Source organism: Notolabrus celidotus, chromosome 19 (genome assembly GCF_009762535.1).
Source record: "Notolabrus celidotus isolate fNotCel1 chromosome 19, fNotCel1.pri, whole genome shotgun sequence".
Lineage (NCBI taxonomy): Eukaryota > Metazoa > Chordata > Actinopteri > Labriformes > Labridae > Notolabrus > Notolabrus celidotus.
In genome coordinates, this window is record NC_048290.1 from 6,926,160 (window position 1) to 6,945,241 (window position 19,082).

Genomic DNA, 19,082 nt, shown 5'->3' on the forward strand with positions numbered 1-19,082 from the left:
ACAGCTTTTGGATTTGCTACAGCCACCATCTGGCAGGAGGACAACATAACAACCCCACACTGGTAAAACGATGGAAAATGTTGCTTCTCAGATGAAATAATAGGTCGCATTAACTTTTTGATTCTTCAATATATTAAGGAATATTTGAAATTCATGACCCATCCCGAACATGGACTGGCGTACTTTCTGCTTCCCAATCACACACACCAGGCAGCATTGGAGGCACTACTGATTCTAGTCTTGGTATGGGAACAGCTCTTGGGTTGACATGGTGGACTGAGCCTCACAACTCCTTATAATAATAGACACTATTTCTACTAAATCCATTCTCTACTCTTGCTCCTGTGTTATCCTTGGAATCAAGTGCAATCCAAATTGTTAAAGCAAATGACTGAATTCAGTGTGAAAGTGTAACTATTGGTTTAACATCATGTTTTCCTGATTGTGTTCTTAATTTAATCAATAAAAACAAATTTGCAGGAAGTAGTTCTTGCGCTCTTGAACTCATAACCCTGTAAAGAAACACTTTGGATGTGATACATCCATTTAAAGAAAACTTATAAATCCAGCCTGTCTCCATGCCGCTGGCTCCTCCAGCATGCTCTGATGCAGCTTGGAGAGATTTAGAGCCCCCTGGATTTGCTGCGCCGCTGATAGGAAGCTTCATCTCATTTGCTGCACATACAAAGCAGCACTGCAAAGGCCACGAGGTAAGCCCACATGCAGAGCCGCTGATTGAGCTTCCTCTTAGAGCTTTCTGGAAATGCCATTCAAGCACACAAATGCCATGAGACTGCCTGGTACCTTTAGTTGCCTGCCGTCACCAACATGAAACACAGACAGGGAGGATGCAAACGCACAAGAAACAAGGTATTGGTAATCTTATCTAAACATGGGTTCATCCTCATTTACAGAGGGGTTGAAGATCTCACTGAACCAAAGCTGTGGAGTAACAGGCTCAAATGGATGGCAGCAATCAATGCACACTAGGAGCATAACGATACCACTGGCATGAGACCAGAAGTGCTGTGTCAACCAGTCAATAGCACAACAGAGCAAGCTGGAAGGAGAAGTCAGTAGAAGCTGCTGCTTTTGACCTCAGCTGCATTAATATGGAGCTTGAGCAGTTTTGTAGCTCCTGGACATTAATTAAAATTTAATCTACAGCTGCAGCCCTCAGTCAAGTGAGGAAATGATCAAAGTTCAGTGTTCTACATATGAAAACATCAGAGCTCTCAGAATCCAGTCGAACAATGCCTGCCAAGAAAGCAGAAAGTGGTACATTTGTGCAGAAATGATCCAGGCGCCTGAAAAATTGGAGGATTTAAAGTAAACAAGGCAAACACAATGACAACATCACTCCCCTCTCTGCAATGCACCTTTGCACTTTGTGTTGTACAGGAAAATGTTGTGGCTGTAGACTACACTGAGGGTTTCTTGAAAGGAATCGATGCAAGGTCACATACACACGGATCAATGTGGCACAGCGTCACTTGGGTAATGGCAAATAAAGAAAGGTAGAAATTCTACAACTACTATCAAGAAAACACTTCTCTCCTCAGGGTTTCGCTGTCTCTGCTTTTTCTTTGGAAGATGTTACACATTTTACTCTGGAAGCAAAAAACACAAGGACTAAAGAAGGATGTTTGAGCACATACTCGAAGAAAAAACAGAAAAAAGCCTACTCAAAAGAAAACTTCAAGTTCATGCATAGATTTGATTTCAGGTTACTATTTGCACACCTGTTTCAAATCAGGCTTGTTAACAGGCCGGCTAATTGTCACATGTTTACTCAAGTCACTTTGTGGGACATTACAAAGAAATTCACCTGTGTTAAATACTTGATTCTGATTGGTCAAAACCCCAAAACAACAGTTATAAATCCTTAACAGAAAAAGTGACCCCAGGGAGTTTATGATCTGACATTATACCATAGACTGTCTTAATAATGGACGTAGTATCTGTGACGTCACCCATCTGTTTCTGAAGCACTGTTTTGAAGCCAATCATCGGCGGGAGCCATATTGGTAATGCTGAACTCAACCTAAAGTCTGTCGAGCTACACTCATTATTCTGTACCAGGCTGTAAACATGTGTATTTCTACTGTAAAGATTGGCTTTTTTGAATTGGTGTGTAAGTGGTTTCTAGTACTTGAGGAGCCAGCCTCAAGTGGATCCTCGAGAAACTGCAGTTTTTAACACTTTTGCATTGGCTTGTTTCCATTGTGCAGTATTGATGCCTATCAACGGCGGTCACCATATTGGAAATGCTGACTCAACCTAACATTTGGTCAACTTAGCAAGAGACAAAGAAGCCTTCATGCTAAAAGCTACAGTGTGTCCCTAGTTATGCAAAACTCATAACCTTAATATCTTCAAAACCAATGCGTTAAAAAAAATTCACCCCCTGGACAGTGTGTGTGGATAGAGAAATTTGCTATTCTGACCAAAGTTTTTTTGTACTAGGTTGTAAGCATATTATTTTTGCTGTAAAGATTGGCCTATTAGAATGAGTGTGTATGTGGCTTTCGGGGCTTTTGCAGCCAGCCACTAGTGGAAACTAAAGGAACTGCAATTTTTGGCATTTTTCGCTATTGGCTTCATCTTTGAACATTGGAGGTTGCCGTTTGGTCTAAATGCTGATTAAAGCAGGTTTGACTTTCAGGATGTTGGTAGATAAAGATTGTGTGTGTATTTAAACATTGAATCCCTGTTGTTTATGTGGTGCATTTGCATAAGATGAGCTAAGCCTGTATTTTGTTGTAATTTAGCAACATTATTCGATTATGCCCCAGGCTCCTAAACTCTGCAGCTATTACAAATCAAGGAGGTGGCCCTCTAGTAATTAGTTACTAGTTGACATTACCAACTAATGCAAAACATTTAAGCTAGGCTAATGAAACAAAGTTAATCATTTGAACAGGAACTTCAACACCATGACTGAACCTCCAGACAGCCCTTTAAATTCTCAACTTCAGTGAAGACTTGCCAAAAAGACAGTCACTTTGAAAATATGGCCTCACTCCCAAGGTTATACTCTGAATGGTTCTTACATCGATGGCTGAACAAGTTCACTAAAAAAGTAAAGAAAGACAGCAAGATGGGCCTTGGGGAAAACTGATGTTTGCTCAATTTTTCAAGCTTTGTACCCTCCAGGTCTGTTATTGAGGCTACGCTTGAAATGATGACGCAGGTAAACATATTAACAATCAGTTTCTGTGAAGTTCTTTGAATCACAGCTGCACTGTGAAACGAGATGTGAAAAAGGCTGTCTGGAAGTTGCAGTATTCTTGTGTTTCTCTGATGATGAAGAGCACTTGAAAGAGAACCCTAGAGGTACAAACGAAATAAAATCATGCTACCATGAATACAAATACAAGTCAAGTGATTCAAGCAGGTCAATAGGGAAGTGCTAAAACTTCTTTTTCCTTTGAATTCTAATCATCTTTGCTTTACAGCTTTGACCTGGTAGTAGATATTGAGGAGCTGGGTGGGAGTTGTGGAGGCAGTGCAACACTGCTTTGTAGCGTACAAACTGACCCAGACTTCTGAACTCTCTCAACTCTCTGCTGTTTTAACTTCAGCTGTCCGTCAAGATGCTCCCATTTCACCAAACAGCACTCAAAGATGTACGACTGCTTGCTTTACTTTACTTACTTTGATCTCTTTATTTGCATTGCTTTATTGCTCAAAATCTGCTTGTTTTCATTGATTTTATTTGCATTAAGTTGTTGGCTTCTTTTTGATGCAACACAGTTTCAAAGGAGATTAAATCATTTTTAAACGAAGAGGCCAAACGCTGCAATAATTTAGGATTTTAAGACTTTGATATCAAACAAAAAGCAGAGCTGACTTAGTAATAATCTGTAACAGGAAAATGTTGGTCCTTCAGGAAATAATTTTTTAATAAGCAACCTATTTTCCATCAAGTGTTCATACTCTGTTTCATTCTCTCCATTTTGCAGACATGTAGTGGTCTGAAACAGTTTTTGAAAGGGAGAGGAGCTCCAGCCTCTAGTGGGGAGGAACACAACTTTTGTTCTAGGTTCTTGTGTTTGTTGGGGATTTATTTTGACTCTGCAGTCCCAGGACGTCTCCTGCACTCGATCTTTTTATGCCGTTATATATTCCATTGTGGTTCACCTACATTCTTTCACTGTTTTTCACTGTGCAGGCTCCAGTTATTTTACACCCCGTCAGGTAAGCAAGCATTTCTACTCTCACTTCATCGGTTGCTTACTTCAGCATTAATATTTTCAATATGTTGTATACCAATCCAAACAAATCAGTACAGATCTGTTTCTCTCTCTGCTGTTAAACTCGCTGTTGTAAAAGCTTTAAGTGTAAATTTCCAGGTGAGACATTGTTTTAGTAAAAGATATCCTCTAAAATATCTAAAGAGTTTGAAGTAGTTGTTTAAGTACACTTCTTAATGTGTGACTGACGACTACATAAATTAAAAATTAAGTAAAAATATATAAATGATGGAAGGAAGAAAGAGGACAGAGGGGAAAGAGAAAGGAAGGAAAGAAGGATGGAAGAAAAAGGGGAGGGAAACAAGGAAGGGAGAAAGAAATAGAGGAAGCAAGAAAAGAAAGAAGGAGGGGAAGGGAGCAAGGAAGGAAGAAAGAAGGAATCAAGGAAGGAAGAGATAGAGGGGAAGGAAGCAAGGAAGGAAGAGATAAGGAAGGGAAGGAAGGAAGAAAAAAAGAAAGAAAGGAGAAAGTAAGAGGGGATGAAAGAAGGAGGAGAAGGGAGCAAGAAAGGAAGAAAGAAAGGAGAAAGTAAGAGGGGATGAAAGAAGGAGGAGAAGGGAGCAAGGAAGGCAGAAAGAAGGAGGGGAAGGAAGAGATAAAAAAGGAAAGAAAGAAAGAAAGAAAGAAAGAAAGAAAGAAAGAAAGAAAGCAAGAAAGAAACAAAGAAAGAAACAAAGAAAGAAAGAAAGAAAGAAAGAAAGAAAGAGGGGATGAAAGAAGGAGGAGAAGGAACGAAGAGATAAGGATGGGAAAGAAAGAAAGAAAAAGGGGAAGGAAGAAAGAAACGGGAAGGAAGCAAGGAAGGAAGAAAGAGGGGAAAAAGACAATAAGGAAAACAAAGAGGGGAGGGAAGCAAGGAAGGAAGAAAGAAAGAGGGCAAGAAAGCAGGAAGTAAGGAAGAAAGAAAGAGGGGAAAGAGGGGGATGAAAGGAAGGAAGCGAGAAAGAAAGAAAGAAAATGCAAGAGGGTAACAAACACAAAGGAAGGAAGGAAGGAAGGAAGGGTGGAAGAAAAAGGGGAAGGAAGCAAGGAAGGAAGAAAGAAAAAGAGGAAGGAAGCAAGAAAGGAAGAAAGAAAGAAAGGAGAAAGTAAGAGAGGATGAAAGAAGGAGGGGAAGGAAGCAAGGAAGGAAGAAAGAGGATGGGGAGGGAACCAAGGAAGGAAGAGATAAGGATGGGAAAGAAAGAAAGAAGGATGGGAAAGAAAGAAAGAAAGAAGGATGGGAAAGAAAGAAAGAAAGAAGGAGGGGAAAGAAAGAAAGAAAGAAAGACAGAAAGAAAGAAAGAAAGAAAGAAGAAAGAAAATGCAAGAGTGTAACAAACACAAAGGAAGGAAGGAAGGAAGGAAGGAAAGAAGACTGTAAATCGCTGTACAGTGAGGTAGAAGTCATTCACTCTCATCCTCTCTGTTGATGAAATGCAGGTTCTGTGTGTAAGAATCAATATTGAGGAGAGAGACCGTCACTTACAAACATCTCTTCATGTTTTCACTTCTTCTCATTTCATTATGTTTTTAGGCTCCATGTTGTCATGTCTGTATTTAATGCGTCTCTCTTGTTTAGTTCATACTTTTAGTGAAACAGGAAATCTCTGCCAGTTCTTTTCCGTGCAGTCTGGCTCTTTGATGAAGACTTTTTTCACATCCAGACTGTTGGAGAAAACACGCCAAGGCAATCAGAAAAGTGTTCTGTCATCAGTATGAAAAGCAGAGAGGCGTGCAGCAGGAGAGCTGCACTAAAAGAACCTGTGAGTGAATGTTGTTTACCTCTCTGTTTCATGTTTTCAAACCTTCCCTTTTCCAGCAGTTTGAACTTTTTCTCACTTTGACTTCCTGTGAACCTCCACATCTCTCTCTCTCTCTCTCTCTCGCCCTCTCACACAGATTACATAATGCCTCTCTGCCACCTGCTATTGTCCCTGCTGTAAGCCAATACAACACACTTCAGGCTAAATGATGCCTTTCCGGTCCATGCTGAGATTGTGCTGCTAATAACGCCCATCTGTCTGAGCAGCCCGTGAGGCAGACTGTGCATCTGCACCACCTCAGAGCCGTGCTGCCATGTTGTTTTCAGGTTGGTGTGTCACAGAGTAAGCGCAGCAGTGACAGCGATGTGAATCAACACTTAACCAGAGAGTTTACTGATAATGATTTCACCTGGGTGCTCGGCAATGGCTGAGAGGAGAGGCGTCAGAGCAAGGGTGATGTTTGAAGTGTCACTAAATAAAAAAAATAAAAAAACACTGCGAGAGGCACAATAAGGTTCCAATTTAGACTCTGACTTCCTCCAAACACTGCAGTGTGACTTCAACTTGCAGCATTTTTGTTCATCAGTGAACAAAGCTCAGTGTGGAAGCAGGGAAAGTTTTATATTTTTACAATTCTTAAATAAAATCCCTGACTGCTATTTCAGTCTCACCTGCTCTCACCTAAGGCAAACAACTCCTGCTAACAGAGAGGAACTTTGTGTTAAAGCTCAATTATTTTACTGTTTGTTTTCATCATTAGCATCTCATTTGTTGTATGTGGAGTTTGATGATCAAGAATACTTATCAATTTTATCATTGATGGGAAGTTTCTTTAGAATCAGGGATGTGACCTCGTGATCTCATGACATTAAATCTTGCAATATCAAAGTCACAATATTTCTCATCTAGGTCAAACTTTTAAGGCCACGACCCCAAAATATAGGTGCCAAACAAGCGGCAATCTCCGGTCTCGAACTATGGAGCCCATGCGGAAGTGTTATAAACTGCAATTCATCAAGAATCCGCTTGAGGCTGGCTGGATCAACACCAGAAACGGCATTAACAGTTCAGAAGATATTAAGATTACGAGTTTTTGCCCAAATAAGGACATGACTGACGTGACTCCCGGTCGGGAACACATAGCTGTTGGCTTGGAGGCTCAAACTACCTCACACTCTGCCTGGTTGAGTTCAGCATTTCCAATATGGCTGCCTCCGTCAATTGGCTTCAAAACAGCTATGAGGAACAGATAGGTGACATCACAGATACTACGTCCATTATTTATACAGTCTATGATGCCAAAGTCTTGTGACCCCCTCAAAGTGATTATATGTTGCTTCATATTTCACTTAGCTGGTTGGCAGAAATTTACCCTTCCTTCATTTACATGTGGCTGTGTTTCCTGTGCTGTTATGAATTAACCTGCTGCTACTGAGGCTTTTGTGAATTAACTGTTAAATAACCTGAACAGCCAAATTCCACCAGTCTGTCTCTGATCCGTCATGGCCCTGGATCTGATAGGTTTCTATTCTAGTCAGTGTGTTAACTTCCACTGGATCTGCTCTGTTGCGTTCTGGCAGGGTTAACAGGTCAGAGGAGTTCAGAGGACCATAAAGACAACATGGATGAGGAGAGGAGGAGTATATACATGACTCCAGCTGTCCAGAGGTCCTGCTGGCTGCTGTGTTCTAAAAACGCAACCCGTGCGCATTGATGGATGAGAGAGTACGGAGCTGGACCGCAGCAGATCGGAGACGGACCGGACACGGATCTGAATCTGAATCTGTTGGAAGTCCCAGCTAACCGAAGGAGTCATGCAAGGTTTTATTTAAAATGTAAGTACTATTTTTGTTTAAATGTTTTACAATAATGGATTTAAATTCTGGAAGACATCACTAGATCGCCCATTAGTGTCTCGCAACCTTCCCAGGGGGTCCAAAGCCACACTTTGGAAAACCTTGGTCTAGGTGATAAGGCAGCTATCTCAGCCTAATTTCCATACTGCTCTTGGCCCTCGCCAATTTTTGAACCATTTATTTCATGACTGAAGTTTTCCTAAATATATCGTCTCGTTTTGTTTCGTTCTAATGAACCCAATATCAAGTGTTGGAGCTATTTGTTTATTTTTTGTATTTAGTTGTTTATTTAGTTTGGAATTAATAAGTAGTATTAGTTGTTAGATTTATCTAAAACTTTTCTTTTTATAACTCAATAAAGTTAGGTTTTTGGGGTTATATTTTTTGTTAGTCATTTGTTTAGTATATTTAGATTTTTTGTATATTTAGTATTTCTTTTGTTTGTTTTTGTTTGTTTGGTAATCACGAACTGTGGGCACCTGAGGTTATTTAGGTAGGTAGGTGGCAGAAGGCCGGCATGCACCTGGGTGGGCCTATGGTTTTTTACCAGCGCAAGAGAGGCAGCAGGAGCCGTGATTTTCTTTGTTCCTTTTTGTTTGCTTGCTTCCATTAAAATAAACCATTGAGAACCGCTGAACTTCTGCATGGACATTAGACTTCTTTTGCCTGCGTACATCACATCCCCACGGTGCATCAGTGACCCTTTGATTAAGTTTAGTTAAAGTTTGAGTTTGATACTTTAATTATTCTTTGAGTTTTTTATGACAAATGGCCACTACATCAAGTATTGTCTCATCTTGTGAGTTCAGAGTTTCCTCATCCCCTACTGAAAATCAAAAACTATCACAACTTTAACTTGGGTAATGATGCCATTCTGATTATAGTTTTGAGCTTTCCTGAGCTACAGTACTTAAAAGTAACATCTAGCAACATAAGATTTCTCTCATAAAAGGTGAATGTTCCCTTTAAAATGCTCCTCGGTCTTCTTGAAGTGGTTTGGTCTAACAGCAAACTTCTATCTGCTGCTGAGTTTATGTAAAAAAATGTGTGGTGACTGGGAGCAGCCGCATGACTAATTTATTCCAACATCTCCATCGTTGGCACGCAACTGAGGATAAGAGGAGTCTTCCAGAAAAAGTTGCACATGACAACAGGAGCCTGAAAACACCTGCTGATAAGATTATAACGTAGGCACCATCAAATTGGCTACATTAGAAATTTCACTGATCGTCTATATTCCCCAGTCCCATCTGTGTAGTCTTCTTCAGAACTATAAGGAGTAGTGTGCACCTGGTATTTCAAATCCATTTTTATGTATGCATGTGGAGAATTCAAATGAAAACTGAGGAAGTCATTTGTCTGAATTACAAACAACTTGGATGCTTCTCTTCTTCTTTTGACAAGCAGAAGACTCGCAATAAAAAATAAATCGCCCAACAACTTGGAGCGAGGACAAGGAACGCTGCCAAAATGAGCCGAACAGCTCACAATTTAATTCAGTGTCATAATAACACATGTCAGGATGGCACCGGTAGTGGCAGCAGTGGTAGTGAGGGGGAATGAGTGTGCAGTGAGCTATGACCTAACAAGACTGATTTCAGAGCTTCAGGTAGACGCTGTTTCTAAGAAAGCCCCACAGCTCTTACACTCTTTTTTGGAAGCCTTGAATTTGTAATTATGGCAACACTTTTAAGAAGATGTTTTAATCTTGTTTCATCTTGGTAAGGGTCCCTCAGTGTAACAGATCAAAACAGACTGCAGGACATCGATAAGCCTGAATCACTTTTCACATCTGTACAAAGTAAGGACTTTAAAACCAGACCTGGCTGGTCGATGTCATCCCTTGTTCACAAAGTTAAAAGGTACCTTTGTCCAGCTGCAGACACAGCCTGCCAGCATGCAGGACAAAGACACTTAAAAGCTCATTTGTCCTGCCTCCCTCTGGCTCTGTAAAGGACTAATTGTGTAATTGTGCGGTGGTGTTAACTGCATGTTTTTAACTTGTACTGTCCACTGGACTTTTATCCATTGTAGTGTCTTATTTGTTGTTTGTATTGTTGGCCTGATGGATGGATGTTTTACTGCTGACTGCAAAACAAACTGCCACCCACAGGGATGATAAAGATTACCTGGTATCCTTTTATTTATGTGTTTGTGTGGGGTCATGTAAGTTTAGATCATGTTCATCTTTATATTCAAGCTTTAACAAACTGATGGCCCTGTCTTTCACCCAGAGCATGCTGGGATATGATCTCCCCCTGACTCTCCCACCTTAAAAGCACCTAAAATACATACAAGTCCTATTCCTGAAAAGGTTGGGACGTGAAGACCTTCAGTGTTATTATTTAATTAAAAATATATGCTTATAATAATATAAGCTGAGCCCCATATACAGAGGCTAACAAACAAATTCCACAGGTCTGTCTCTGATCAGTCAGGGCACCAGATCTGATAGGTTTCTATTCTAGTCAATGTGTTAACTTCTACTGGATCCACTCCATTGTGTACTGACTGCGTCTCAGATCCAGCACGCTGGAGTTCTCCGGATCAGATATGCAAGACTTCTATTTCTGCCGGATGCCGGAGCACGACGCATCAATCTCAACAGAGCTGATCGAGCGGAACAGGAAGTCAGGCACCAAAACAAAATGAAAACGTCCGGTTAATTTTCAGAATAAAACACTGTTATTGCCAGATAGTATTTCACTTAACTACAACTACAAACCATCATGATGAGCAGAACCAGGCCTGGAGTCAACAGGTCAGAGGTTTTCAGAGGACCGATAAAGACAACATGGATGAGGAGAGGAGGGGGAGGATATTCATTAAAGCAGTAATTACCGTGGGAAAACCTTGGTCACATGACTCCAGTTGTCTGGCGGTCCTGCTCCGTGCTTGGGGTGTAAACCAAGCAGCAACCTCCGCCCGTAAGAATTGAAGCCAATGAGGAAGTGTTAAAAACTGCAGTTCATCAAGTGTCCACTTGAGGCTGGCTCCGGCAGTACCGGTAACCACATACACACAAATTCAAAAAAGCCGATCTTTACAGCAGAAATGAAAATGTTTACAGCCTGGTACAAAAGACGAGTGTAGTCTGGATAGCTCATTTCTTGATCGGCACACACTGTATGGGGGGTGAATTTCAGCAATTTCATTAAGATTATGAGTTTTCTATTACGAGAGGCACAGCTGACTTAGGCGGGAACACTGTAGCTGTTGGCTAGGAGGCTCAAAGCCCGCCTCTTTACCTCACACTAGCTCGATAGAAGTAAGGTTGAGTTAAGCATTTCCAATATGGCTGCCACCGATGATTGGCTTCAAAAACAGCGCTTCAGAAACAGATGGGTGACGTCACAGACACTACATCAATTATTTATACAGTCTATGGTGTTAACGGACGAGAGAGCACGGAGCCTGACCGGACACAGATATGGTGGAAGCCCAATGTAACTTTCGTCATAGCAGTCACTGGTTCGACTCCTAGCCTGAATAACTCGTTGCATGTCTTCCCCTACTCTCTACTCCCCACATTTTCTGTCTTTCTTTGGCTTTCCTATCGATTAAAGGCGGAAATGCCCAAAAATATAACTTAAAAATGATAATATAAGCTCATTTAAAAAATGCTAGCAACACGTTTCAAAGACAGGGACAACAAAAGACTGGGAAAGTTGGGTAATGCTAAAAACAACACCTGGAGAAACATCTCCAAAATAATGACGTTAGCGTTCATCAGTAATATAACTTTTGCATGTAAAGATGGGAAGTGGTTCGACACTCTGTGAGAGACTGCGTGAGCAAACAATTCAACACTTCAGTGAAAAAATCCTCTGAAGATTTTACTTGTTGAAAAACATCCCTCAACAGGAAACCCAAAACATCAATTTAGCAGTAAATCCTCGGGTCATTCAGAGTTGAAATGAATCCAAATAGAAAACATTCCCTCCGTCTAACACAGTCTCATTATTTGCAGGTTTGGAGGTTCCCAGGCTCTCGTTAAGTAGCTTAACGAGTTTGCTGTGAAACAGGAGAACAAGAGAAGATCCTATTATTATATTTACCTGATTTTAAATGCTGCAATTATCACCCGCACAACCTTGTTAACATTTCAATTAACTTTTACCCCCTGGTTAATGTTTAAAATGGCTCCAATCAAAGAAGTTACATAACTAGTACCAAGCTCAATATCCAGCATCAGTCAGGACAGCTATCAGCCTCCACAGACCGGGGACTGATATTCAAACTGACTTTCAAACCAAGCCTCTTACTCTGATCTCTCACTTTCTCACCCTCTAGATTTATTTCTTTAAGCGCACTGACTTTCCATATATGTGCAAAATGTGTCCAAAAAGAGGACCCTAAAGACAGCTGTTTATCACAGTTGGTTGTGGCATATCACAGATGGTGTAAGTTAAAGAAAAACAAGGTAAAGTAGCACAAGCGTTGTCACTGCATCTAGGTCAGAAGTGTACGATATCCTCCTGCCGATATGTACTTTTCACAGCTGTGCTTTAGATGAGAGCTAGTTGTAGTAGCAGGAGCAACTCTACTTTAACGTACACCTCCAAGCACTGCCATATGGGAAAATACATATACACCTTCTGTTTTTCTGCATTAGCAATCATCAGGGTTATCACCTCGTGTAGCACAACACATGCACTTATGGGCATACATAAGAGGAAAAGAAACACAGGAGAAGAAAAAAAAAAGGAAAAAAGGACAGATGGATGCAGAGCGGGAGAACTAGGGAGAGAGAAAATAAGAATGTGACACTAAAAAGAGTGGGGGAAAAAAAAGATGAGAAATGATGCAGGGAAAGGGGAGTGGTAGCAGAGGTATGCATCTATAGTTTCTTTTACCTGACAAGGAATCAGAAGACATGCTCTCCTGCTGCTGCATCTTGACTGTTGGCTCCACTGTGAGGCTCTGCGTGTGTGTGTGTGCGTCCACGAGCTACAGGGAGTGAGCGCCAGCAGCACGCCTCACTGTGTGTTGTGATGACGGAATCGGCGTAGCAGCTCAGGGGAGTGAGCGAGCGAGCGAGCAACAGAGCCAGGAGGAGGGTACGGGGAGAAGGAGGAATGAGCTTCTTTAAAACCTCGCCAAGTGCCTCCAATCTCATCCCCAATTCCTCTCATTCTGATTTCTCTGTGAGCGTTCACGCACACAGCACATGCGGTGCAGATGGAGATTTATGAGGTGCACACAGGGAGGCAGGGAGGAGGGAGGAGCTCGAGGAGGGGAGGGATCCATGGAGGTTGAAGAAGAGGAGGTGCTGAGGAGAGAAAGAAAGCAATCACCTTTAGTGTTGGCTTACTCATTCAGGCACTGAGCCATTACTCTTCCCTCCCCTACACGTAACCTTGCAACACACAACATTCAGGCAATTCAAGGCTTGCATGATCCACAACATCTGTTTGGATGTGAAGGATCTGATCTTGAGGAGATGTACTGGCTTAAGTGGAAAAATGCGACCACATACATGAGAAGGGATGAGACTGAATCTTGGAAGGTGTACTGGAATATCCGATTCCAGGACTGTGTAATTATGCATGTCATTATGTAATCCTGGGAACTTTTTAATTACCTTCTTCCCCCATTGGTTTAAATGAAAAGCACCACTGACTATTGAAGATACTGTGACATTACCATTGGTTCCATTTGTTAGCAATGAGTCTGGATTGTGTTTTCATCTGGATTTTTTGGATCCAGATGTGAATTCATCTGGACAAATGAGTGGCTACCAATCAAATTGAAGTCACAAGCAGCACATGCCTTAAAATAAATGACATTCTTTGTCATCAATTAAACTATTTTTGGCTGGTAATTCAGCTATTTACAAACGATTGTTTATCAGAAGACATGGAAATAGCAATTGAGACCATAAAGTTATGTATAGTGGGGTAATAAAGAAATAGTACTGAACATTACAACAAAATGTAGCTTTAGAGGTGGAATAGCCTTCACTTCTAAAAACATGAAGCTTCTTACACAAGGCAAGGCAAGGCAGCTTTATTTGTATAGCGCATTTCATACACAAGGGCAACTCAATGTGCTTTACATTAAAACAATAAAAGCATTGGAGACATTCAGACAGGCATAAAAGAACATAATTAAAATGACAAATATAATAAAACAGATAAGAAAAGGAAAATTAGAAATATATTAAAAATGACATTAAAATTTCAATTTAAAGTGGGTTAAAATGAGCTAAGATAGGAAGGCAGTGGCAAATATAAAGTCTTAGTCATTGATTTAAAAGAAGGTGAGAGTTGGAGCACAACTCAACTCTCAACAGACACTTCCCAGCCCCCCACACTGATGTTTATACTGTTATGTATATTATTTTTCAATATCTTTCTAATGTATCCTATTGTACATTTTATACAGTTTATTTGTGTATATTTTTAGAGTTTTAAGTTAAATTCTATTGTTTATTTTCTTATAGTTAAATACTTTACTTTAGACCATTTCTTTTTTAGGCATCTGGAGGACTGCTCCTTACAAATTTCACTGTTAAACTGTAACAAGGACAATAAAGATATCTTATCTTAGTTGTTGATATAAAGTTGAACAGTACATGCTACGGCTATAGCTTGCTAAAAGACAGTGAAAGACATCATTTTCATAGTGAAAACGTTATATACTTTAATACAAGTCCAAAGCATAAACCATCCTAAATAAACACATTGGAGGAAAACACTGAACGAGCTTAAAAAATTGGTGTTTTGAGCGTGCAACCTATAAATTCGTGCTAGTTTACAAGGTGTTCTATCGAAAAGTACTACCTATCGAGATGTGCTACGAGCGTCTCTACTAAATCTGCGCGTGCGCACAACAACAAACCTCTGCGCTAGTGCAAAGAACAACGCGACTAAGCTTTATAGTGTTTTGAAAAGTGTGTAATAGAGCATCATAATATTCTTCCCCTACTCTCACTGCGCAAATAAAGGGAGTAATATAAAGGTGGTCCATGCTGTTGATTCATGCTTTCAAAGCATTTTTCCACTGAGCAGCACATCTGGACAGAACACTGGCTTAGATAAATACTAGTTTAACTTTACTCACCGGAGAGAAGCTGCAGCACGGACTTCTTGAATGGTCTGTTAGTGCAACAAGTGGCACAGCAACCTCCGTTGTTTCTGATATTTCATGAGAAATTCATTGGAAGACACCAACATGTTGTGCAGGTCAGAGGCTAAGTTCAGTGGTTTTAATTAGCTAATTGACACCTGGTTGTGAACAGCTGACGGAAGTCACCTGTCACGCAAAGGCCACGCCCCTTCTACTCATTGTACTTAGTGCAGAAATAATTGTAATTGTTGGTAAAATAAAAATAGCTATGAAGTTTATTATTGTAAAAAAAAAATGTATTTATTTATTAGTCAAATAAAATAGATATGAAGATTATTATTGCAAAAATAATCGTAATTATTTGCAAGAGAAAAATAGCTGTGAAGATTATTATTGCATTAATAATTGAAATTACTGATAAAATAAAAATAGCTATGAAGATTATTATTGCAAAAATAATTGTAAATATTGGTAAAATTAAAAAAAGATATGAAGACATACTTATTTTTAATAGGTCATATTTAATTCTGCTGTAAAGTTGGGCATTTTAATTTATTTATTAGGAATAGAACATACACAATGTAAATCGGGCGTCCCTTGATAGGACAAAGGATGCATCATAAAGTTAAGAATTTGGTTGGTCAGTTGTATTCTCCACTTGGTATGAATAAACTATTTATCTTTTTCAAAAGTTCATTTGCAAAAACAATTAACTCACTTTTGAAAAACTAAAAAAAAAGTTGCAAAAAACATATTTTTCCTATTACTAGCTTCTGGTAGTATCGGTCAACTGAGGTTAGGTGGCTTTGACTAAGTCAAAATGACCTTACTAATCAGAGGTATCTTGAAAATGTAACTATATTAGGAATCTATATCAAATAGAAATATGTTTTTTGAAAATTTATAAAAACTGAGTAATCTGTTTTTGCAAATGAACTCTTCTTTTGCTACTATGTGCTGTTTCAGTGCTAATTGTATGCAATATTTGTCTATCATTCAGGCCATTAAATCTTAGTTGTGCACCATGTGTGGAGGAAACTCTACAGCAGAACCTCTACCCCTGCAGGAGGCCTTAACCTGTCTTCTTTGGCAGGTAAGATCTAACAATGTCTGTCAACGTTGCTGCCTCAAGACACGTTGATCCAGTCTGTGTTAAATATGAAAACTCATTATCAACCTACTTAAAAATGCCATCTCGGTCCACCGTGAGGGCATAGTCTCTGCGAGATTACATCTTTTGTAAAGCAAAACTTAAACGAAGTTGAAAATATGTAATTTTATTCTAAAATATGCATTCAGATTAAAAAGTATATCAACTGCCCTTGGATGAAACTCCTCCATGCTGAATAATCAGGTTACATGTCCTCAGGAGAGAGCCGTTTTCCTCATGCAGTAGCTGGCCAGGACTTTCCTCCATATGCATTAATAAACCATCTGAAATATTCCTCCTACCTACAATGTATTCACCCTGCTCCACCCACTTTACAGAATGTGCCACTGAAACAGGAGTGCGCTTGCACCTGTGATCACCAAGAACTGCAAAACCAGTCAACCACCACCTCAGTTGACTGCAAGTGACTGCAATTACAGCAATGCACTGTGCATTTCTACTCCAGATGTCTGAAGTGAAGAAGTAGAAGACATTAAAGGTGGATTTTGTTAGTGTCACTGCAGTAGAACCTGTGACACATTCTTTTATTTATTTTAAGAGATGGAAAATCTCATCTTTCATGGTTTCCTATTTTTGAAATCTTGGTCATTCATTGGAAATAATTAGCAGTCAGACTAATTGTCATTTCAACAACTTGTGTGGATATAAACAGATTTATCTTCATTAAAAACATGAAGGTAAAAGAAAAGATACCCCTAACCTGATTTTCCTTCATTTTGTTTATCAGCTTCCTCAAGATAAACTGAAACTGTGTCACAGCTTGTACAGACACTGTGTTGTAGCCTAGTTTTTCAAAAGATTTAGTGCTACTGTCTTCATGGGAAAAGGAGAAAATGGGATCAGTTGCATAACCGGAATCAAAATTTAAATGACTTCTCAGACAAACACAGAGCAAAAACTCATTTGCACAAACATTCTGTTGTACATAAATTATAAAAGCATCAAACTTTTTAATGTCGGTCAGACTTATTGACCAGCCTCTTTAAAGCTGATTCACTTTCTGTAAGCACCAACTGTCTGTATTATATGCAGATGGTGCTATGGTGATCTTAGGGAGTTAACAGAAGCTCAAAAAGTCTTTTTTTAAACTCTCAAGAGAACAGTAGACCTTTAACTTAGATGTAGATGCCATGTGACAGGCTGGCTCAGGAAGTTGAAGAACATTATTTGAGAACCTAACCTGTTTCCCATGGAATAAACCTGGACTGGAGTAATGTAACTAGTATTTATTTTTTCTTTTTATACAAGTTTTTATTGATTTTATCACATGAAACATAGAACAATAGAAATGATACAGACATAAAGACGATAAAGCTAATTTTTGGGAGAAAGAATCCTTTCTGGAAAAAGGTAAAAATAAAAACAGACCCCAATATATATATATACAGTATATATAAAAAAACAGACCAAAATACCCCCCAAAATATAAAAAATAAAAACAGCCCAAAAATACTCCCCAGAAATAAAAAAAATAAAAAACAGACCAAAAATGACCCTGAAAAGTAAAAAAAATAAAAAATAAGAAAAAAACTAAAACACCCCCTAAAAAAATAAATAAAAACAGATCAAAAATTACCCCCAAAATAAGAAAAAAATAACAGACCAAAAATACCACCCGAAAAACAAAAATAAAAACTACCATCCAAAAAATAAAAAAATAAAAAATAACCACATACCAAAAAAAGAGAAAACAAAACACCCAAACAATATAGTAAAACAAATGAATTTTAAAAGGCAGCCTCAAAATAATTCATCCATATATGTATGTCCCGGCAGTCTAATATGTCATACTTTTGTAATTACAATTAAATGCATACATTCCCTGACAGTATAAACTGACCCCAGGTAGATAAGTCCTGCTCAATAGTACACTGTACCCTCTCTTGCATGTTCCACTACCAACATAAGTCAAAAAGGCTTTCCATATTTGGCTAGTTTTGCTTTGTAGGTTATTTAGTCAGGCAATTGTGCTTTCTAACACAGCAGTTTCTGCCATGAGTCTAAATCATTCTTTAAACTCTAGAGTAACATTTGATAACACTACAGGCTCTTAAATTTGTAAAAGCAACACAGTGCAGTCTAAAGGGATGGTTGTTGTGTACTGGAAGGATGTGATGTTCTGAAATGGCATAATTTGGATTGTAAAAAGTAGTTTAACTATTTCTTATTGTTACTATAAATAGATCATAGATATCTTGCACTTCGGATTAGTATACCTTGACTGTTGTATGGACATTGTACCTGCAGCAACCCATGAAAGCCTTAAGTTGCTTGATGCACAGTGCTGGACCACTTTTCATTGTCATTGACAAAACTGCAGTGATGCCTTTCCATCACCAACAAGTCTATTGTCGACACATCAATCCCTCTGTGTATCAGATAGCTATCTGTGTGTGTGTGTGTGTGTGTGTGTGAGCGTGTGTGTGTTATTATCCTCAGTTTATTGAATTGCTCAGTGGGAGCATGTTATCAGTGTCGGCTTCTTGCAGCTTATTCTTAATTATCCTCTTCCTAACTCTCTAACCCACAGAGAATTTAATGACTCACGGGAAGAAAAAGAGCCCGCCATATGTTTCTGTGTTTACAGAAGTGGGATTATTTTCATGAGGAAATGTATGGTATGTCTTTAATTACCTCAGCCTGTGAGGCTTTGATTGAACGCAGTGCAGAGGAAGTCTTAAAGCAGAGAATGAGATTTAGTTGAAACAATTAAAAGACTTGACGCATAAGTTGTCTGATTATTTCAAAAGTGAAAGCTAATTATGTATTTGACGTAAAGCTGCTGGTGTTAATTGAGGTTGTGCTTTGAAGTAATACCAATATATGGACAACACACATTACACTCTTTCTCTTTTCTTCTTTATCTTCAGCTTATAACGCCTGGACTGATTTCATATTCAGAAAAGGCTGAGTTGGATTTCATATTCAGTGAAGGAGGAAGGCTGCTGAAAAAAATACATCAAAAACATCTTCTCTCTGTGAG

The 19,082-nt window shown here is 39.2% G+C and overlaps 1 protein-coding gene across 2 annotated transcripts in view; it reads right to left on the reverse strand.

Moving 5' to 3' along the window:
- si:dkeyp-72a4.1 (uncharacterized protein LOC100148058 homolog) overlaps positions 1 to 15,076 on the reverse strand; it is a 52,510-nt gene extending 37,434 nt beyond the window's left edge. For both annotated transcript variants that reach the window (XR_004634981.1, XM_034710034.1), the window contains exons 1-2: positions 14,923 to 15,076; positions 12,714 to 13,129 (exon numbers count right to left, since the gene is read on the reverse strand). Coding sequence is in view for 1 of the 2 variants with exons in the window: in XM_034710034.1 (XP_034565925.1) it covers positions 12,714 to 12,753 (40 nt within the window). In the remaining variant the exon portion in view is untranslated. The remainder of the gene's footprint in view (positions 1 to 12,713; positions 13,130 to 14,922) is intronic.
- Between the last annotated feature and the right edge of the window lie 4,006 nt (positions 15,077 to 19,082).